Here is a 23,510-nt window from a genome sequence, read left to right as displayed (position 1 = left end):
CCGGAACCTAGCTTGAAATGTACGTACACAAATCTACAAATGCTTGCGCCAGCTACCTTCGGCCGTGCCGTCACCGTACTCCGTGTGCTGCATAGCTCCCTCGACACCAAAGACAACTCTAACCAGCGAAGAGTTTACATGTGCCGGGGAAAAGAGCTCTTCCTGGCAAAAGGTCGGGGCATGCATCAGCAGAAGGGACAGACGTTTCCTGAACACTGAAAGCACTGAATTAAAATTTTGTGCCAACATATGTAAAGTTCAGATCACGGTACATTCGTTTTTTTCTTACACTTTTTTTTAAATGTGTTGACAAAGTTCTAGATTATCCTATAATCCACAAATTCTCGAACTGGGTACCTAGGAATCCAGTAGTTCCCCAAAATACCCTCAGTGCTTCCCCCAAACTTCAAAATTTCCTTAGCCGCCCCTGCCCCCAAGTAATGTCTGTTCAAAGTTTAAAGATTATTTCAGGAACTACGAGCCGTTCATCGATGCATAGCTATGTACCAAACACTACCATAGTGTGCCCATTATTGTTTACAAGATCTGTACATTCTGTTTCATCATATGTCAAGACACAGCGGACACTATGAGCTCTCCTAGCCAATCCCGCTTTGTGATCGTAGCCCGTGATAACGTCTCTCCGTGTCACTGTGCCCCCTCTCCAAGGTCACGCGATGCTCACGCGGCCTTTGATTGACTCCAATGACTCGTAGCATCCACTGTGCTTGGATGTAGAGTGAAACAGACTATAACGAGAACCTCGTCGTAGTATGTGCTTGTGTCAGTGCAAAGATTCAATGCTTGGTCCATCACCAGCTCTTAACGCTAAGGGCTCAATAAGAATAAGACAATTACCTTCTTGATCTCTGCCAGTTTCATCTCAATCACACGGATCTGTTCCTTCATGGCACTGTTCTCCTGCACCAGGCTTTCGTTCTGTACCGTCAGTACCCTAGAAAGAGCAGATATGTCAGAAGAATGAGGCTCCCAGTGGGGATAGCTTATGCGACGCTCCCTTACGCAAAAAAGCGCCACAACCGTTGCGCGACCTGGCATATCGGTAGGGTTCCGTGTTTCCGGGGTTTATTTCTCCCCCACACGTCTATTTTTTGGGTCCAACAAAAAGTCAGCATTTATTGGGGCTCGCATCAAAGAAAAGAGGACATGAACGTGGAATTTCCCCAGCCTTCGGAGAGCATGTGCATAACCCGAACACTCTGAAAATGTCCCGCTAAGGATAAGACAAGAAAACGAGACGAGGGGCGGGGATCCTGAAAAGAGAAGCAGTCTCGCAGACGGCTTGGTGGGGGCTGTGTTCCGGGTCAACCCTAAGTAAAGCTGTACATAAAGATATTTCTCTTGCCGAATCTTATTCAAGGACCACTACGATTTGGGGTTTTTGCAGTTTTCCCCGACTGTGAAAAAACCGGCTCGGAGTTTATCGTATTTACTTGCATAATGAATGCATCCCCCAAAATGGCCATCAACATTTGGACTTTATGAAAGCAATAGCTTTACCAGTGACACTTTAGAGGGATTTCGCTGTCAGCATTCGTTGTCTGTCGTCGTGGCGAAGATGGAAATACCCTGTGTCTCTTCCCTCATGGTGCGAGAAGAGAGAAGTCTGGTGTTTGTATTTGCTGCGCTGCGTGGGGAGAGCCACGAGGACCAACTGATAACTTCAAAAACGGTGTTTTCAAACATTACTCGCGTTATACAAAATCCCGCTTTGGACGGTGTCCGGTTGCTACAGTCAAACACCTTTACAACTAACGCCTCTTTGCTGAAGTAAAATAAAGCACTGGCCAATCTTCTATGTGTTGAATGTGTTTCTCTGACTACTACAATGAATTCCTGTTTGACAAATATTTCTGTTTAACGAAGCAATCGCGCAGACCCAGAAAGCAAAAATGATCAGTTTTACCAATCTTCTAGGTCAGTGGTCTGCAAGGATGGATGTGTTGGGGCCCCCTTAGGAACCCGCCAAAGTGATGAAGGACCTCATGCCGGCAGGAGAAGGGGAAGGGGGTATAAAATAAGGTAACTAATTGTAGTGCAAAAAGGGCATCTTTTACTGTTATAGACGGGAGGAGTGAGAAGAAGCATCAAGTTTAAATTGCATCACACGATGGCGAGTAGAAGAACGCATGACAATACAATTTTCATTCACGAAAAAAAAGGCAAGTGGTGATTGAGCCCAAGATGCCTGGATCCCACAGCGCAAGCTTTTGCCCCACATGCTCCGAGCTGCGAAGTGCTAGCATACTCGGTCACCGTTCCCCCGTTCAATGAGTCAATTATCAAGGTACAAAACCTCGTTCATATGTCGCTCATACTACCGTATTTACTTGTGCAGGTGACATTCACTTGACGTCACTCGCTAGGTGCGCTGGCATCGGCCACCACGGTCACCACCTTCGAGGTCTCCTTTTATCCCACGTAGGTGTCAGGTGCCGTCTGGCCGGACCTTTCAGTGTGGGTTAGCAGCATTTTACAACTTTAAAGGGTCTTTTTGGCCGAAACTAGGGGTTATTCTTAGACTTTGGCGCTTTTGAAGCGCCGTAGGAATATTTTTTGTGTGTGTTTTAGTTTGTTTTTGTCGCTATCAGACTTTACCGCCGCGGCCGCGTTGCTCTATTGGCTCCATGCAGCGCTCCGTGTCGCACGCCGTGCCCACGGCTGTAGCTCTTTTGCAAGAACTGTGATTTTCTACTTTCGGGCTTTTGTAGCACGGTGTGATTACTCTGTTTTGTTTTGCTAGTTTCCTTATTGTTTTTCACTAGCGGACTTTCTGCACTACCGTGTTGCTCCATCGCCTCCGTGTCGTACGTCGTGCCTTCGGTGTTCGTTTTGTGCAGAAACATACCGTGTGGCTCACCAAGTGCGCAGCTAATGAAAAATGCGTCACATTTTTCATTAGCCCGAACGATTTAAAAACCGCATGCAAGCGATTTGGCGAGCGACGATACAAGTGACGGCGACCCGCTTCGCTGTCGCTCGGTCACTCGAGCGACGAGGCGAATTGCATGAAAGTGACGGAAGCAAACGACCAAAGCGATGAGTGCTAAGTTTTCTAAAAATCTAAATACCGAGCTACGCGACGAGCGACAGTGAAGGGTAAACCGCATGTAAGCGATTTAGAGAGCGACGGCGACGAGCAACGGAGATTTCTCACAATTGCTCGTCGCGCTGTTTGGTTTTTAGATTTCTGGAAATCGTCGCTCATAGCCTTGGTAGCTTGCTCCCGTCGCTTTCATGCGGTTTGCCTGGTCACGCGAGTGACCGAGCAACAGCGAAGCGGGACGTCGTCGCTTGTCTCGTTGCCGTCGCTCGTCTCGTCGCTCGCTAAATTGCTTACATGCGGTTCAGCCTTTACACACGGTACTCGGCGGCAACAAATGAATTAAAACGGCCCGCCCCCAAGATAAACCGTTTTCTCTATTCTGTTCCACAAAGCTGCTTCAACGATACGAAATTAGCACACACTACCAACTGAACACCGCATACACAAGCCAATCAAAGGTCCAATCGCGACCTCGAAGATGGCGGATCATGGTGGCGCTCCCTGGCAAAATCGGACCTGCAGGCTCAGTGAATACCACCTATAAGGAACGCACCCCCCAAACGGGTACCAATATATGGACTTTTTTTTCCCCTCGCGTAGTGAACACACTTCCAATTTTCGGCTCTGCAAGTCTCAAATTACGTCCAATTTAGCTAGCCACCAAGACAATTTTCTTTTGCCGCCAAGCGGTCAGGCCAAGTCAAGCCAAGCCAAGCCGCTCTCTTAATGGCTGCAAGTGCACAGTTGCGAAAGTGATCAACCGTGAAACCGAGCGGCGCGCACACTTGATGAAGCTTCGGTCAAGGAATTGCCCAGCCCAGACATTCTTCGCCTATTGGATGCATTGATGTCAATAAACACGCCGTCTTCTGTGATCCGCTTTGAGAGAGTACAGTAAAATCGTGAAAGTGGTTAGGCCTAAAAAGAGTCGCATTGCTTTTCATGCTGAGTGAGTTTCGTAGGGCGCTTTTCCTTCGGCAAAAAGCTTGCCGAAAGTGCCCTAAAAAGGTTCGCAAAATACAAAGCATGGTTACTGTGGCACCCTTAACCAGCCGTGGGTGCGCCTCCATCAGTGGAGACGTGCAACAGTACCTTTCCGTGTCATATTGGCACCTAATATGACATTTGCACGAAGTGTGTAAATGCAAAAATTTTACCCCGCGTAATAAATATGTGTCAATTTTTCGCAAAAAAAAAGTGTGTTCATTATGCGAGTAAATATGGTATACCTGGTGTTATACTTTTTCCTAAAAGATCTCAAACGGCGTGCAGGTACATCAACGTGCGACAGCGCAAGTTCGGTTCTGCGCGGTCAATTTTTCGCACTCAATTTCGCTGGTTTCACAAACTTTGCTATGAAGGCGTTTCACTTACGTGTGATGTTGGATGATTCTACAAACTTCCACCGCACTTGATTTCACTGTAAAATTTCTACCTCTTGAACGCAACTCGAAACATCATGTCATGTATTATCAAGTAATGTATTATACAGTCATGTATAATATTTGTTAATTTCTCTTTTTACTTTTTCTTTCTTTTCTTCTTCGCTTTTTTTTTACCTATTTTCACATACTTTCTTTGCTTCGTTTCCTTTTGTGCACCACGCTGAAGGCGTCATGCTGTTTGTGGGCACGTATCAAATAAATAAAATAAAATAAAAAAAAATAAATAAAACTCGTCACCTTTTGTCCGCCCTCTCCGCAGAGCTATGCCTCGTTTCTCTCCATGCGTTTCCCTCTCTGCTCACTGCTGAACGTCAACGTTACCCCCTCCCTTCACCGCTCAACAACACCACGAAAACCCACGCTTTCGCTTGCGTCGGCACAGTTTTTCCCATCAACGTGCGAAGAAGTAAAAGCGAGAGCCGTAGCACGGTCGCGCAATGCGGGCAAAAAATGGTGTCGCCACGTACCATCGCTTTCACTACTTTGCACATAGTGGGCAAAAAAGAATCCCTTTTTTTCCCCACCCACATAATAAACGCACCATAAATTTTAGCCTCCGCGAGTCTTGAATAGCGTCCAACTCAGTCAGCCACTGAGTCAAATTTTTTTGCCATCAAGCCAAGCCAAGTATGGCAGTACATGTGCGTAATGGCTGCAAGTGGGAAGTTGCGGAAGTGCTCAACAGTGAAACTGAGAGGCACGTACAGCTAACAACGCTGGGGTCGAGGAATCGCACAGCCCCCAAAGATGTTTCGGCCGTCCGATACATTGATGTCAACAAACATGTCGTCGTATCCAGTCCACTTTTGAGCAGTGAAATCGTAAAAGTGGTTTGTGTTGTTCTCCTTGCCGAGTGAGCTTTGTAGGGCGTTTTTTCTTTGGCATAAAGAATGCCGAAGGCGCCCTAAAAAGGTTCGCAATTTATAGAGCACGGTTACTGTGGCACGCCCACAACCAGCCGTGGGTGCACCTCTGTCGATGGAGACGTGCCACAGTACCCTGCCGTGTCAGACCAGTGCCTAAAATTACATGTGCACAAAGAGTGTAAATGCACAAAAATTTACCGCGCTTAATGAACACCACCCAAGTACGCGTCAATTTTTTGGTAAAAAGTGAGTTCATACAAGAAACAAAGGGCCCTACAGGGTGCATAATTTCTAAAGGAGAGACCAAAGACTGGATACACAACTATGTTCAGCTTCCAAGTATACCACTGTGGAAGACGGTGAGCATTACGTCTTACACACTAAAAGGAAAGAATGCTTAAACAAGCCTTTGTGCCAGAGCCTGGCTGAAGAGTGAGGGTCTCATTTACTAAGATTACAAGTAAAACAAAAAAGAAAAGAGGGAGACGCCTTCGGGGGGAGGCACTCAAGTTAACGTGAGAGCAGGCTTTCAGTCTGATTTCACACGAACCATCACTCTTGCTTGCGACACTGAGCACCAGACATAGGTTTCGTTGTGGTGAATTCCACAACTATGAGATGCACAACTTATGCAGAGGAAGGCATAGAAGAAGTAGCAAGACACAAGTTTTAAAGGTCCCCTTCTTTCTATAGATCATTCAAATACGGGCCCACTTACGAGATGCGGCTGTGCAGCACCTTCAGTGCTGCCTCCAGTTTCGCCTTCTCTTGTTCGGCAGCAGAGGCGGCCTGCTCCATGTGGTCCTGGTGCTGCTTAATCTCCATTTCCAAGAGGACCAACTGGTCCTTCTGCATGGTGTAATCAAAGCAAAACAGTAAAAGATGCTTCAGTCTCAATATTGTTTAGTGGGGAAAACTTTCCCAGGCTCCATCAAGTGCAACAGGCTGTACACATAATGTGACAAAAATTCTGAAATTTTCGCAGTTGATTTAGAACCAAAAACGAGGACTATTTTGACTGCCTGTGCTCCCTCTACAAGTAAATTAAAACATCCTTCCCTAATTTCTCTTTTTTTTTTAACAGGGTGGATTTTTGAAATGTGAATAGAAGGAAAGATTATTAAAATACAAATTTTAGAAAATTTATGGCCTACTATGTGGCACAAAAAATTCTTGAGGCTCTCCGAAACTAGGGATGTCAAACAAAAAACAAAAAGTCATGTCTAGTGTTGGCGTAACATTATCCAAGCTCAAGACAATGTTTGATTGCAAGGACTGAAATGAACTGTATTCTATTCAAGACCCTTAGTGTCAACTTTTCTACACAAAATGGAACAAGGCAGGTGGCACAGCTTTCCTAGCCTACTGAGAAAAAGAAGGTAAAAAAATTGACTGTCCCTCTGCCATTTTCTAAAGGTACTCTAAATGCATAGAATTTATAGGGCCTCTTTAATAGGCCCCCCTTTTGGCGGGCACAGTAAGGGGGCCACTGAAGGGCACACTGCGAGGGTTTTAATATAGAACCATCAGTGTTTTAGGACACTGTGACATCACATTACAGCATGGTGGTATGTGAAATCATGGTGTCATGACATGCCACAATGTTATGGTGTCACCTGATGTCACAGTGTCACTAACATCATGTGACTTGACATCACAAAGTCACATAGTGTCACATGACAAGACAGAACCACATGGTATCACTGTCAGATGATCTCACGATGTCACATGACATCATGGTGTTATGTGACGTCTAGTGTCACACATCATTGTGCCATGTGACTTCATGTCACGTGACACAATGACATCACAACGTCAGATATGATGTCTTTTGATGTCAGTGTCGCATGAAATCATGGTGTCACCCAACGTGATGTGACTGACTTCTCATCACGACACTACGACGTCACAAGTCACGTCAAGATGTCTCCTGATGTCACAGTGTCATGTGGTGTCTGGGGTCATTTGACAGTGCCAACTGATGCTATATCACATCATGGTGCCACCTGACATCATTGTGTCACATGACATCATGTTGCTTGAATTGATGATCTCAAGTCACATCATGCAACACCTTGACATCACACTGTCATGTTGCATCACAGTGTTATGTGCATCATGGTGTCATTGTCACAAAAGGCCTATAAAAAAATATCACACGTTTATAGCACTTTTGGGATGGTGTCTACTTAACACTGTGACACCACCAAGGCTACATGCCACAGACATAAAATTCCCAGGCTGATCCTATAAATGTTAAAATAGAGAAGAGACATGTTCCCCTCTCCTTCCTCTCTCTCTGACTCATGTCAGCATCATTGAGCAGAAAAAAAGAAGGGTGCAGCCCCTTCACCTCTTTGTTGCCAGTGCAGGGATGCAGCCCAGCAGAAACTGCTTTGCCAATGTTGCACCGTAAAGTTGATGTGGGGTGTAGTCACCGTCATTTTGAGTAAGTCCTTGTTCCTAAAGGCCAGTTTTGACATCTGCATTTGACTGCACTACTGCGACCGATTGCACTACAACTGCTTGTGACTGCCTATGACAAGACAGTTGCTATGGCAACCTGGGTCGAAGCAATGTGTCGTAGTGAAACGCAACAAATCCTAACGGAGTCGGTCACACTGACATGCAAATAAATGTATGAACACGCCTTGAAGCTTCAAATTGGAGTTCCAGTTATGACAAACAGGGAGCTTTCTCCATACACAAGACCCCAAAATTTGGGTACCGAAATGGGCACGGTGTCAGTGATGGGGCCAATCCGACAAGAATGCCTCTAGCAACAACGTGCGGAGTCGCAGAACGAAAGAGAGGGTGCAAGAGGCCAGTTTGTCGCAGCTGTTTGGGACGTTGTAGCATGAGTGGCATGAAATCAGGATGTGACACTTTTGTGTCAAATCAAGGAGACAGACTCGAAGAAAGTACAAAGTGCTCACAAAAATAATCTATGCATTGCCGAATGCTCAGTCTCTGCCAAAATGTAGCACTAGCGGTCCGGACCAGACGCCGAACTTTCAGAGCTTGCCAATACCCAATTTAAGAATCATAAGCAATTTTCTAAAATTTTTAATAGGAAAATGGTGGCCCACGAAGCCCACAAATACACAGAGATGGATGGTGTCAGACAGCGGAAACGGAACCTAATCTCCCATTGGAACTCTTAAAAAAACTTATCTTGGTTATTCCGATAAACCCGGGAAACACAATGTGCTGTGTATCTGTACTTTGTGAGCATTATGATTTGCTACGCTTTGTTACGGGGAGCTTTCGTGGTTTCGGATGTGCTGCATACGCGACACGCTTGTGTTCTCCAGGATCATCACATTGATAAAAGCAAGTTTAAATTTATTCCGGAACGCAATGTCTCACGAGCATGCTTTAATGAGAAGCTTTTCATGGGTTCTGGCTCTCTTGTGGGTCCGCATAGGGCATGGAATTCTTCGTGCTCTTGGATTGCAAGGAACTCCTCGTGGTAACTGAAGTAATCGTGAGGGGAGGAGGTTTAATGCACACTTTACAGAATCTACTGACTGCTGGTTATGACGTCATATGCCTGCTGTCCTGTCCCTTGGTGCATTATGATCCACCCGTGATATTGTGAGCACCCTGGGGAGATATGCTTCATTATTCGGAAGCCAGCGGTGCACGCTGACAGTCGCCTGTGGACTACGCTGGACTGAGTACTTTGCCCCAAAAGTTACATGCGGATTATGGTATGACACTAAGTGTGACTCGCTGCTCACAGTCACACGCGAGCTATAGTATGCCGGACTAAGTATGACTCGCTGCCGACTGTCGCCTGCGGACTATAGTATGCATGACTGCTGTAATATCCCGCAAGGATGCCCTCCTCCGAGAGATCACCCATCGGTTATTCTGGCTCAATATCCGTAACATAAAAATTCCGGAACATCACCCACCTCTTGAGTCCCGTTGGACGTCACACAATGTTCGACGAGAATCGCATCAACCGCACGATCTGCAGTACTAGTGCATCAAGCGAGTTCATAGCAGGTTCTCGCATTTTCGTCCGCAATCTGTGAGCGCAATATCGGCTCCCATAACACATGAGTTGCTCCCGCGAGTACATTACATCGGGAAATGTAAACCTGTTGTATCTGCAATCTGCGGTATCCATTCCTGTGACATGCTAGTTTGTAGCGGATTCCCGCGTTTTTGTCTGGGATTTGCCCGTGCGATATTGATTCCTGCAACACACGAGTTATTCCCGCGTGTATATTACATCGTGAAATAAAAATCTTCTCCATCAGCAATCTGCGGTGTTAGTTCCCGTGACATGCGAGTTTATAGCCGACACCCGCATGTTTGTCCGCAATCTGCGGTATCCTTTACCGTGAAATGCAAGTTCTTGGTGGGTTTCGGCAGACACGTCCTTTGCGCCATAAAACGGGAATCTGCTGCGTTTGCAACCTGCGGTATGCTTTCTTGGGACACGGGAGTTCGTAGTGAATTCTCGCACGTTTATCGCATCGTGAAATGCGATAAACGTGTCTGCAATCTGCAGTACAAGTTTCCGTGTCATGTGGTTTGTAGAGGGTGCCCCGGTGTTTATCATTAATTTTTTATAAAGTTTTGCTGTTGCATCCTCAAAGATAGCGCACCCTATGCTTTTCACCACTTATTTCTTCACTTTGGGTAAGCGTGCTTACGAGATTTTATGGTAAGTATAACTCGCTGCTAACCATCACATGCAGACTATAATGTGCAGCACTAGGTATGACTCTTTGCCGTCAGTCAACTGAGGACTAAGTAAAGTGAACTAAGTATGATTTCCTAATGACGGTCGCCTACAGACTAAGTGCCTATACATGCCAGACCAAGTACAACTTGCCAACGATAGTCGCCAGCGGGCTGAGCATGCTGGAATGATTATGACCCACCGGTGACAGTCCCTTGCAGACTAAGTATGCTGGACCAAGTATATGACTCGCCAATGGTCGCGTGCTACCGCAGGCGACCATCGGCAGCAAGTCATGCTTCGTCCATCTTCCTGCGCCCTTTTCCACCTCCTCCTTGTGGCACCGAGCACGAGCAAAGACGTTGGACTGCGGGTCACATGGTCCGGGGTGCGATTCCCACTGAGCTCCTTGATGGCACATCTTGCTGGTTGCGATTAATTGTTACTAGTTATGATTATGAATTAATTATTATAACGAAGTATGCCTTCTATATGCTTTGAATGCATATGCATGCTTTGTGTTGCCTTTGCCTGCGTGTAACACTTTTTCGTTAAACTCGAGAGTTAACTTTTTGTACAAAATCCAGCCCATAAACACATTTTGCATTAAAAAGCTTATGATAACAGTAAACTCTGAACCTCTGACATCTGGTCTGGACTGCCAGCGCTACATTTGGGCAGAGGCTGAGAGTTTGGCAATGCATGATTTGTTTCTGCAGTGAAAAAACAAAACAAAAAAATGACTGCATCTCCACGTGGTGAATGATGTTGATTGGGGCAAAGCTCTGGTGGTGCTGATGATTCTGATTTTATTGTTCATAGGTAGTGCTGATGGTGTTGAGTTCCGGGTTGCGTTCCGACTTCATTATTACTGCTTTATGGTCAATGAAATGCAGAGCCAGTGGTTCTTCTAGCGGATCAGCTTGGATTCGCTAGAAGCCGTGGGAACGCATCTCCACCGCTTAAGTCAACGGTCCATGTCAAAAAAAGAATCTGTGGTATGGAACGTAGTTATATACACATTTGAGCATTTGACCGCAGCGCTCTCTCGTCTATAAACGTTGAGCCAATGCATGCAAAGTTTAACGCGATTATATACGCATTTGACCGCAGCGCCCTCTCCTGTATAGACGTTGAGCGGCTACATGCAACGTTTCACCCATGGCATCCCCAGCTTTTGAGTTACTACCACATCTCAGAGCCCCCTACTCGTCCCGCAGTCGTGGCCGAGTGGGTTAAGGCGATGGACTAGAAATCCATTGGGGTCTCCCTACACAGGTTTGAATCCCGTCGAATGCGCAAACATTTTTTCTTTTTATGTGAGCACGGACGCCGGCCAGCCGGACGAACGGACAAGGCTAGACCCCAAGAAGCTTCGCCCCTAAAATGCAGTAAATTTTTTTGGGGGACACGTTGTACACAACAAGGAAGGGAGACAAATGCCTCACATAGGCAGAGGTCTGCTCCTCCAGGGCCAGGATCTTCTTAGCCTTGGCCAGCAGGCGCCGGTTGCGCTCGATGTGCACGTCCTTGCGGTGCCGCTCGTACAGCAGCTGAGCGTACAGTAGGCACACCTCGCCACGCAGGCAGTGGGCCTCGTCTGCCTGCGGCCCTGGGTGCCCCAAACGCAAGAGGAGAGAAGCCAAGAACAAAGTCAAGTAAAGCTCTTTCTTCTGCATTTCCACACATTTAAAACAAACAAAGGAAGTTACGAGCTACTTATAAACCCGAAATTATATAACGTAAACTACCGAGCAAGTGTTCACTCAATATTTGAAGATAATCTTGAAAAAAAGGGTGCTGGGTGCTTGATAGGTTGGAGTGGAAAAATGAAGAAGAGGCACACAATAGGGTGGGCTTTACCGCCTTATACTTGTGTGCTTGGAGAAGTGGCTGACAGTGAACAGTTTACTGGTTAGGTAAGAATAGAGTTCCTGTATAGGCTCCCTAAGGGAGCCAGAGTTGCGCGTCTGTTTTCCACAAGCCGCCGCGCCACTGTTCACCGAAATCCGATCACGTGAGGAGCTGGATCAAGTGCCGTGCAGGAAATTAGACGTTGCACGCGCCCCAACGTACGTTCCCCTGCTTTTGAGCGCGCCGCGTGCCTCGAACGTGCGGCGCCGCTATTCGCTAAATTCAGTCATGTGAGGCGCAGGCTCCGAATGCCAGGCACGCATGTGTCTTCTAACCTGTCCTGGAAACTTCACGTCGATCATGTTGTAAGTACCGCGAATCGCATGCTAGGCTATCTCTGAAGAAACTTTTATCTTGCACCCATTTCATTAAAATTACTACTTTATAAAACATTAGTTTGCACTAAATTGGAATATGCAGCCTCCGTTTGGAATCCAGGTCAGGAACCTCTTATTTCAGAATTAGAATCAGTTCAAAACAGAGCATCTTGTTTTATACTTTCCAACTACCATCGTACATCTAGTGTGACTGCAATGAAAGCATGCTTATCATTACCTCTGCTTTTGCAGCGTAGAAAATTGTTTTGTCTGTGTCAGTTTTATAAGATTTATCATAACAACCCGATTCTGAAAGAAAGGCTACTAACAGCAACTCATTATGTTTCGGCAAGCATCAATCACCATCACAAGGTTGGCACTCCATCTAGTCGCACAAAACATTTTCATGACTGTTTAATTCCTAGCACCTCAACAATGCGGAATCACCTTTCCAGAGCCATCGCCAAAATCCCTGATTGCACACGTTTTAAAACTGCCGTAGCTAATCTTTGCTTACAAAAAGCCCTAACAACTGTATATTTTCTTGCTCTATACTGTTTTGTTTTTTGTGACCTTTGTACCCCACTCCCCTCTGTAATGCCTCTGGCCCTGAGGGTGAATAAATAAACAAATAAATAAATAAATATCTCGCTTCAGAGCAATCAGCTCACATACAATGTATTTCTAAACATGTTGAACAGAATACCGGCAAACTATGTTGTTTATAGCAGCTAAAGAGTTAAACCTTGACTTCCTTCCTTAGCTAGTGCTAAAAATATTGGCAGGCACATGCGAGCGGTATGCACTAGCATTGATTTGAATACCAGTGTAAATCCATTTGACTTTTCAATCAAACATGGTCAAGCCCAATTATATTGAATCTGAGTATTTTGAGTTATTGTCTGCTTCAAAGAGTCAAGACATCCCCTCGAATACCCCTGTAAAAGTATGGAAGCAACGTGAGTCACTATCAAACTACCACCACCCGGGATGTTGACTAATCGAACCACGTGCTGTGACCCCAATGAGGAGGCTTTCCCCGAACACTGCCATTGCTACTAGTGCGATCGGTTTGCAAGCGCAGGCGCTATCAAAGGCAAGGTAACAATGTGTGCCGGCAGTTTTGCCAGCACTGGACACGAGGTTACGAAGCCACCAAGCCGCGAGCATGCTTGCACGTTGGAGGAGAATGCTTGCAGCCAAACGTGCGAGAAGGCAGATGGGGAAAACGCTCACTCTCCTTAGCAGTCAAATAAAAAAAAAATCTTTTGTTGGTCTAGTGCTATGACAATGGTTGTGCAATAACTCGTCTGCGTCGACAACTCACCACCACTGCCGGGCTGGGTCGTGGACGAGCCACCCTTGCCCGACGCTTGCATCTGCCTGATGTAGCTATCGCTGATGACCTGAAGGTGCTTCTCCAGCAGCTCCCCGGAGGACATTTCGGAAAGTGTCAGGTAGGAGGAGGAGGGGGCCTCGCCCAGCCTCTGCTGCGGATGGAACGGGGCCAGGGACAGGGACAGCAGGGCCCCGTACGAGTCCTCGGGCGCCTGCATCACCTTCCGGGCGCCATCACCCCGGTCCCCGCAGTCACCCGATGCGCGGCACGGCTTTGGCTGCGGTAGCACTCCCGGAGGCAGTTCGAACAGGGTATTCTTGGGCTCCGCGTGCTGCACCGGGGGTGTGAAAAGAAACACGTGTATTTGAAGTGGCTGACGGAATTACCGGGTCCACCCTAACTCGAACCAAAGCTAACCCAAACCTCACCTAACCTAACCTAGCATAAACCACATATAACCTAACCTAACTTTGACCTAGCCTTATTCACAAAGAAAGGCTTTGTCCTCAAATTTCCGGTGGAATGATGCCTCTATACCAACCTCTATAAATGCATTACTTTCCGCACCATGCAAAGAGACGAATATCTTATGAGCTACCTTTTCTTCTTCCAAGAATGGTGTTTACAAAAAAATGGTGCTCTGCCCAATGGCCAATGTGCCTTGGCACATTGGGCACTGGGCAGGGTTTCTGTGGGTTGAGACTTTGCGGAAGTACCTATATCCTAGCCTGATCAAACCGAAATCTACACTTGCATTATCTTAACCTAATTTAAAACTAACCATACCTACCTTAATCCTAACTGAACCTAACCTATACCCCGTTCATCCTTAAGCTGAGACTACAGTGGGGGCTACGTGCACGTTGAACCAATCAGCTGTCTCCCTCTTATCACCTGACCCGGCCTTCCGCATGTAGGTGTGGCCGGGAGCGTGATGACGTGGCGAAAGAGAGGCGTATGACTGGTCCAACGAGGATGTGGCTTGCACTGCGCTCTCAGGTGTAGGGTGACCGCCAAATCTAACCCAATTCAAACAAAGTCCAACCTGGTCAGCAAAAGCAACAAAAATGGCCGCTCACCCCTGTGGGGACACTGTCCCCACCTGCCCCAGCTTGAGGCAGGGACCCCGGCAGCCGAGGGCAAGAGCGGCTGCGTCCCAGCGGGGGCCTGCCTATGCCGTAGCAGCTCATGGGGCACTGGCTGTAGTAGCGCAGCCGGTTCATGCTGTGTTCTAGCGAGGCGGCTGCACTTTGGCTGCCCAGCTGCTGCTCTTCCTGGTACTCCGGCAGCTCCGACAACGAGTTGTGCGGCTCCGCCGTCAGGTTGTTGGTCGTCGAGAAGAATGGGGTCTCGCCCACGACCCCCGTCGGGCCGGGGGTCGTCTGCTGGTCGTCCCTCTCACCCGCGCCACCTGCTGAAGTAAAGTTGGTTCGTGACTAGCGATCACATTGTTTTACAGGCTTTCGTGGAGCTCGTTGGTTCATCTTGTTCCTAAAATTCACACGGTCAGTAATTGAAATGTTCCACCTCCACTGAGCCTGACCGAACAAATTATATCTCACCAAGAGATGATCCTTTTCCTATTGGTAAAGCAGTCAAGGAGGCAAGTGTAATTAAGGTTCTTTAAAAACGCTAGCTTGTGGAAACAAAAGCAGCAACCTTCTCAATACTTTTTGTGCATGAAGATATAATTAACCAATCTGAAAACTGCTTCACGATCGCTTTCACACCAACTGATACTCAGGTGCATTGCATGAGGGGTAATTACCTTCATCGCACACTGCCAGTTGTCCTCTGCCGCTCAGGTCAGAGAGAGCGATCTCTTCTTTGGCGCTTCCAAGGTTGTCGACCCCCGAGACCGGTTGAGCATTACCCTGCTGGACACAAACACAGGCCTCAAGTTTGCAACACAAACAGAGCTATCGGAAGAACCACCAAGATAAAAGACACTTGGTGCGAGTGAGTCAAGGCCCCTGCGTCACAGAACTTTAATCTGTTACAAGTTGAGAATAGCAGGACAAGCCTCTCCCCCAAAGCTCTCTGCTCACTATGATTAGTGGTTTTCTTCTCTCTACTCACTTCCTCTTCAGCATTCGCTCTGCTAAAGTGGAAAGAGTGGAGAGTTTTGTGGGACGTGCTTCGCCATTCTAAACCTGGAAAAGACTATAGTCACAAGGATGAAACAAAGCGCAAAGCCACGATTCAAGCACACTTTTCAAAAAGTGTCAAGTCATTGAAGGAAATGCATAGGACAGGTAAACAGATTTCCTCTAGCACCGAGGTGCCTTTTGGTGGCACTGCGTAAAGTTTGTAAACGTTGGCACAGCAAACCCCTCCACACACATGTCACTTATCGCCATCAATCAATGCTCGCAAGTCATGTGGTTTGCTGATCTCTTGCACTAACCACTGCAAAGTTCCAACGCTGTGTGTAATCAGATAGCTTTCGGTGCCCCTAAATTAATAATCTTTCTCACCCCCCCCCCCCCCCCCAGTTTGATGAGCTACCATCCCTTATATTGCCCCTACAACACATAAAGTGTGAAGTTTAGTGGCCTGAAAGAGAATGTCAAAAACCAAAAGCTTTATAGATGACCTATTAATTTAGTGATGGATGTGGCATTTGACTTTTAGGGGCGAAGCTCCTTAGGGTCTAGCCTTGTTCGTCCGGCGTCCGTGCTCACATCGATATTGCTGGTGCTCGTGCTCATGCTCGTAAGCTCACGTGCTTACGTGCTCGTGTAGGGCAAGGAAAAAATGATGAAAAGAAAAATAAAGGTATGCACAGTCGACAGGATTCGAACCTGTGCGGGGAGACCCCAATGGATTTCTAGTCCATCGCCTTAACCACTAACCACTGCGGGACGAGTAGGGGGCTCTGAGATGTGGTAGTAACTCAAGAGCTGGGGATGTCATGGATGAAACGTTGCATGTAGCCACTCAACGTCTATACGGGAGAGGGCGCTGCGGTCAAATGCATATATAATCGCGTTAAACTTTGCATGCATTGGCTCAACGTTTATATACAAGAGGGCGCTGCGGTCAAATGCTTACATAACCACGTTCCATACCACACATTCTCTTTCTGACATGGATGAAAACGAACAAAAGGCTCGGCATGCTGCGGCTCAGCGTCTACGCAGACAAGCACCACCAGAGCTTCGCCCCAATCAACATCATTCACCACATGGAGATGCGGTCAATTTTTTTCTTTTTGTAGCAGGTCTTGCAGCAGGCAAAATGTTGGTTTGGAGCAGTTATCGATGCTTTTGAAGCAGAATCCATCATGTGTTAGCATATCAGTTAAGGGGGGATAGCACCTTAACCCACTCACTACCGTGAGTGTCGCACGCTGCTGGGCCTTCCGTACTGCATGTTTTCCCCTAAAACAGGGCCACACTAGGAGTGACTGTTTTGCTTGTATAATAAGCTTTTACAGTAAAACCCAGTGCAGAAAACAAGAAAACATGTTTAATTACATGCGTAAGTGGTTCGTTCAAGTGTTTAAATCAATAGGCCCTCGCAGATTCTTCCTCGTATGAAAGAACTCGAAGCACTCCATCGTCAGTTGCTTATGCATCACACAACCAGTGCGCTCTCGCCGTGATTCGGACTCAAAACTGCTGTCGGAATTGCCCCCTTTCGTCGACAGAAGGCCCCGAAAACTCGCTATCCTCACCCGACGTCCCGTCTTCATCGCTGTCGAAGAGGATATCTATGATTTCATCGTCAGGAAGGCCACACCATACACTGAACGCTGCCATCTTCTCCAAGCAGGCAGCAATCAAACGGGAAAGACGACACACAAAAGAACAAGCTCAAACAAACACAGCGAACAAAACGACCCTCGCCATCTGTTGGCAATGTATCTAACTACACTACCCCAAGTCTACATAGCGTGCCATCCTATGAATGGCTCTTTAAAATAGAAATTCATGCAGACCGGTGAATTGCCGTCTTTGGCAATGTGCCCCTGATGGCACGCACGGCGATTCACCGGCTTTGGTAGTAAATGGGTTAAAATTGCAATTTTTTAGAAAAAATCTAATTTTCCTATTTTTATGTATTGTGGTTCCACAACTAATAATGTATACTCCTGCAGATTTTTATCTCAATATCTGAAGTATTTACAGAGAAATAAAAAATTTTCGGTAAGCCAACGAAGCAAAATCACATGTTTATGAAATGTGAAACTTCTGTTTCCTGTTTTCAAACTGCTGTAGCTTTGCACCAGTATGCCCTAGTACGATGATCATACTCTCGTTCGAAAGAACATTTCTTCACAGTTTCAGTACATTAAATATCTTTGTTTGAGAGTAAACTCTATTCGGGCTAGAACACCATAGAAGTTCAGCATTCACGTAGAAGAGGCTATGCATATGGCCAAGAATCGAAAAGCCCGCCCTGACTGAACACAAAACTGACTAAAACCAGCATTCATTTATAGAATGTCACGTGGGTTTGTCTGCTTTGTATTTCGATGGTGCTTGCCCCGCCCATACTTGCTGATGTTGGTTCGTGTATTGCAAGCATACCCAATTCCTCACTTGTTTCACAATCAATGTCCACATGCCGAAAACAAAATGACATGCAAAGAAAGCGTTTTAAGCTCAGATTCACTCAGCAAAGCCATGCTGGAGATTGGTTATAAGCAGAAGGCACAATTTACGCTCTTGGTGCCTTTTAGTTGCCACCACCACAACCAGTAAAAGCAAATGCAGTGGTGTGGAAACTTCAAACACATTTTTCTCAGTTTCACTTTTTTGCAGCAACTTTTGTTTTAGGAAATCTATCATTTCAATGAATCACTGAATGTATTCCTTGCTGTGGATGTTTCTGAACTGAAATTTAATGAGAAATATGGCTAGATATTTATTTTTCTATTTAAATAAAGTTCTTATTGCCAAAAAGTAGACTTTTGATGAGGAGAAAATACCCCATTATGTGAAATGCTTTTCAAATTGACATTTTGCATAGGAAAAACACAGATTTTAAGGTAAAACATAGATAGCCCTATTCACCATATGTTCTAGTTATGGGGGGACACTACCCAATAGGGTTGACTTTTTAACCTATGGCTTAATATGAATGACATTTCGAGTATATACTGGAAGTTGCAAGGCAGAATGCAGTGCAAAGTTTCATCAGTGTACATGAGTTGTAAAATAACTTGTAGTCATTTTTATCAGGAACACACCGACTTTGCTTAGGAAAACTATCGTTAGGAAACTAATGTAATACCACACATTTTTCTTCTCTAGATCTGCAGCAGAATGCCTAGAAAGTGCAGCTGTGAAAAGAAAATTTCCAAAAGGAATTTACTTCAAGCTAACATCGCAGTGAAAAATCAAATAAATTTTTTTCTTTTATGTCAAGCACAAAATCTCAACATCTTTTATAAAAGACAGCCACAAAGTCAAAAAACAATTCCATAGTTACACTGCCCATAAAATTCCACTTAGGAAAAACAATAAGCGAGTCTTTCCTCTTGTCCCATTAACAAACGATAGTTTTCCTAAAATGAAATTTATGCCAAAATGTGGAACAAAGAAAAATGTGTTCAAAGTGTTCAACCCCTACCTTTTCTTTAGCTTCAATGGACAGAAAATAATTTATAAAAAATTAACTATGCAGTGTAAACTAATGAAACTTTCTGGAAATACTCTCCAGGTGCTAATATGACATTTTTCAAAATCAACTTTTTTTGCAGAAAACAATTTTTTTCTGAGTAGTGTCCCCCTAACGGCTGAAGCTTAGAAATGCTCAATATTCTTTAAAAATTTTATACGATAGATTTCCTTGCCAAGTGACGCGACTTACATCAATAGCTGTGTACCTCCCCCTGTAGCTTATCAGAAAATAGTCCCACAGCAATGAAATTTTATAGAGTGCATTTACGCAACGAGATGAATAGACCCTCCAAATTTTATCAATAGTGAGCAACTGGTTTAAAAGTCGACACTTGAAGGTGGTGTCACCCCTTAAAGGGGCCCTGCAAGACTTTTTTACTGGTTTTTAATTTGCCTCTAACCTGAGCGCACTGAATGTAGTAACTTAGTGAAACTTTTCTTTTCTCGAAATTCGCTTTATTTTAAAAGTTATAAGCAAATTAAAATTACAAAAACAAGCAAAAAATAACCTCCCTCATGACGTCCTTGGTTGCTTGACTGGCCGTGAACTAAACGAGGGGTAGTGAACTCATCGCGAGCACTCACAGCTGCCGCACTCCACGTCGACGGCGCGAGAGGGCGCTACTAAAGCATGGTCTGGATAGGCTGTATGCAGCGGGCAGCCAGAGCGGCTCTCATTGCATTTGCTGCGCGATTAAACACTAATTCGGCATGACACTTTATTGGTCACAAGGGACAGCAAACACGGGGGAAAGATCAGTTCAGAATGGGAGCCACTTCGCGCTGCCATACCGCGAAACGGCCAGACCGCAAGACAAAGCTTCTCGCCGAAGGCCTTCGGAACGCTCGGAGCCGATCGGATCCTCCTATCCATGCGAACGCAGCGCCGCCGCATACATCCAGGACTTTTCCGTGTCGGCGCCTGATCCCACTACGTACTCCTTTCTTGTATGTGCCGCCTTTTCCACTGCTTGGTGGCAGGTATGTCGACCTGCCACCAAGCAGTGGAAATTACTCTCTCCGTGCCCGCTCGCTTGCCCGAACTTCAAGAGACGTGGAAACCACAAAAAAGGTAGACGCTTAAATATGATTGCAGGGCCCCTTTAAAAAGTTCAATAAGGATTGCACCACTTCACAAAGCACCTGGAAGACCCCATCTTTCTTACTGGACATATTGTTTATTGTTCTTCATACTAAAAATTAGGCATGGGCGAATAGAGGATTTTGGGTCTGAATCGAATTCGAAGCGAATAGTGACTTTGGTCGAATAATTTCAAATCAAATAGTTTGAATAGAACGAGCAAAAAATACCACAAGATATGTTTAAGCTATAGTTTTATGTTTGCCCTTATTTGGTATTAGATATACTGTAATTGTTAATTTCAAGTGTATTGAGTTCGGTAGCACGAAAGGGTTGAAACGGTCGGAAGCTTGCGCCACCTGGCCGTAAATCCAAACCCAGTAAGTGAAACCCGTTTATATCGAACTCACAAAAAAGTTCTACCAGTTCGATACAGTGGGTAATTCGGTATAAAAGTTTTAATGAATTTGACTCTCAAAAATCCACTTTCTGCTAAAATATTACACAATGAAGTAGTCTTGCATCTTTTGCTGCTTTTTCTTCATTGCATCCGCGATAACAATATTTTTCTACGCTATCGACGGAGTCCGAAATGCTGAGGCCAGTGCCTTCTATATTCACGCATTAGCGCTAAACTATGCCGGGAGCACGGAGCACGTCCAACGCGAGCACTTTCTCCTGCAGAGCGCCGTTTTGCTCTGCAAGTTGGCTTTCCCCTAAAACAGATGGCTGCGTTGGGGAAGCCAACTAGCAAAGCAAGCTGGCTTTTTTTTTTTTTCTCTGGGCAGCTGCATCAATTTGGAAGAAAAAATAGGGAGTTGTAGTAGACCGTTTTTCTCCTCCGCTACAGTATTCGACAAGAAAACGCCGTAGCTGCGCATGCGCACTGCCAGCCTTATCTGCATAGTTCAAGATTTTGTGGCGGATTACGGAGTGCCAGGTTCTTAGCGGGCTGCAGAAACGGTCTATTACAATTCCCCAATAATATTCTCTTTTGCGGATGGAGCGGGGAGAGGGAGCACGGAGCATCCTCTCTCCGCAAAAGATATATTTTCTTTCCTTCCAGGCAATCAACGCAACCGCCTGAAAAAAAAAAAAAAAAAAAAAAAAAAAAAAAAAGCCAGCGTGCTTTGCAAGCTGGTTTTCCCCCAATGCAGCCACCCGCATTGGGGGAAAGCCAGCTTGCAGAGCAAAACGACGCTCCTGGCAGTTTGATATATCGGTAGCGGCTGCTATTTTTGTTCGATGCAACCGTAGTTTTTGGTATATATTATCACTGTAACAACACTGTGCACAAAAATTGTTCGATATAAGGAATAATTCGATGTAAACGGGTTCGATACAGTCCGGTTTGACTATAATTAGAAAGGTTGAATAATTCTATTTTGTCGCATAATTCTATATTGTCGCATAATTCTATATTGTCGAATAATTCAATATTGTCGAATACCTAAATTCGATTCGAAGCGAATGCCGAATAGAACAGAATTCGATTGGCTATTCGTAATAACTGAATATTCGCCCATCCCTAATAAAAATATTAAAAAAATAGTGTTAGAAGTACACAGCATGAACACACTTTTTCAAAATGAGGGAGTCAAGGTTGGTAATTCCAGTGTGTATTAAAACATATCACAATGGTTGAAAATGTCTCTTCAGACGAATAGCAAAAATGTACAACAAAACACAGTTCTATATAACATAAACATAGTTATCATTATACTATATATGTACATATATCAATTCCGACGATTTGCACTGGACTTCTTTTTTGACGCGTCCAACCTATGCAGGGCATCCGCAAGCCTCGCTTGCCCTTTTTTGAGCAATGTTTGACCACTCTCTATGTCGTGGAAAGTCTTTGTCTTCATTCCTTTCGCAATTAGAAGTTCAGCATCCAGTATTACTAAGCATCTTTTAACTGACTTAATATCTGCCTGAACCTTCTCCTCTTCACAAACTCTCTTGGAATTGCAATCTTTATCACGGTTGTTTTTCTTAGCAGCTTGCTCATCCTCTGCTGTCAGTTGCTCTTGATACTATTTGTAGGAGCCCTTGACAGCCCTGATCATCTCCAGCGTGATTTGAGCTGGAGACAGACCTTGACCATAACTCTTAGTAAAAGACCTAGTGGAACGTAAGCTGTTGACACTTGCAATAAAAAGCTTGTTGCTCACATGCAACAGGTGTCTGCTAAGGCAAAAGCCTTATATGTCTTATCGTTCAGTTGACCTTCAAAGTCCTCAAGCGAAAACACGCCGGCAACATGAAGAGTATGAAAACACGCCGGCAACACGAAAGTTATAAAAACACGTTGGAGACGCGAAATGTACCAAAACCCGCGGTTCACCACTGGACCATGAGATGGCATTACTTGTGCCAGAATCGGCGCAGGTGCACGTGCGGCGCAAAAACCCAGTGGGAGAGGAGGGCACTCTCGCTCCAGCAGCGGTGAAGAGCAGGCATGCGAAATGCCGTGAGGCGCCAAAAGCGTGTCGTCAGAGAGCGCACGGTCTTCGGAAATTTGCTATCACCGGGATCAGCGCTTGGGCTTTCGCCTTCAAGTTGTCATAGGGATAACATAAAAGACCCTGTGAATTCTCTTTTACTAACACGTTTTCAACATCAGCGTTGCCATGTGCAAGAGAAAGTAGAGCTTTGACGAACTTCCCTGACAAGGGGTACCTAGGGGTCCCATCTTCGCACTTGAGGCAGAGGACTTGTTGCCAGACGTCATCAAGTCGCTCAAGTGGATCACATGCTTCAGTTGAGACGTGCGCAAAAACACGTCTGTTAGAGCAGACACTTGCTCAGACTCGGTCATTTGAGATACATGTTGGGTGAAGTTCCTTAACACTGACAGAAGTTTCCTCTTGAGTGAAACTTGGATGAACACACTTTAAGTCTTTGAACAAAACATTGTCATATGCCAATTTTGAAAGCAGGTAACTTGAGGCCCTGATATAGAAGCTCCATGCGCAGAGTCCGAACAATCTCTTTTCGGACATCCAATCTGAGATGGCAGTTACAGTGTCTCTGCCAATCACAATGACTTGTTTCCAGTTGGAAGAACACTCCACATCAAGCTACTTTAGTTTTTGTCCTGTCAGGTCTTGATACACCTCTACTCGCAGAATACGACCAAGAAGTTA

At 45.5% G+C, this 23,510-nt stretch overlaps 1 protein-coding gene across 4 annotated transcripts in view; it reads right to left on the bottom strand.

Annotated features, from left to right (window-relative positions):
- Window positions 1–23,510, bottom strand: part of LOC115313145 (hamartin) — a 73,214-nt gene that overhangs the window by 16,697 nt on the left and 33,007 nt on the right. The window contains exons 10-15 of one of the 4 annotated variants that reach the window (XM_029972063.3): window positions 15,416–15,524; window positions 14,727–15,061; window positions 13,636–13,978; window positions 11,526–11,689; window positions 6,097–6,227; window positions 859–955 (exon numbers count right to left, since the gene is read on the bottom strand). In XM_029972063.3, coding sequence (XP_029827923.2) covers window positions 859–955; window positions 6,097–6,227; window positions 11,526–11,689; window positions 13,636–13,978; window positions 14,727–15,061; window positions 15,416–15,524 — 1,179 coding nt within the window. The remainder of the gene's footprint in view (window positions 1–858; window positions 956–6,096; window positions 6,228–11,525; window positions 11,690–13,635; window positions 13,979–14,726; window positions 15,062–15,415; window positions 15,525–23,510) is intronic. The other 3 variants (XM_029972064.3, XM_029972065.4, XM_040503250.2) reach the window with 3 other exon arrangements.

Source organism: Ixodes scapularis, unplaced genomic scaffold, assembly GCF_016920785.2.
Source record: "Ixodes scapularis isolate PalLabHiFi unplaced genomic scaffold, ASM1692078v2 PGA_scaffold3__209_contigs__length_174095766, whole genome shotgun sequence".
In the NCBI taxonomy this organism is placed as follows: Eukaryota; Metazoa; Arthropoda; class Arachnida; order Ixodida; family Ixodidae; genus Ixodes; species Ixodes scapularis.
This window is presented reverse-complemented; position numbering and strand designations above follow the sequence as displayed.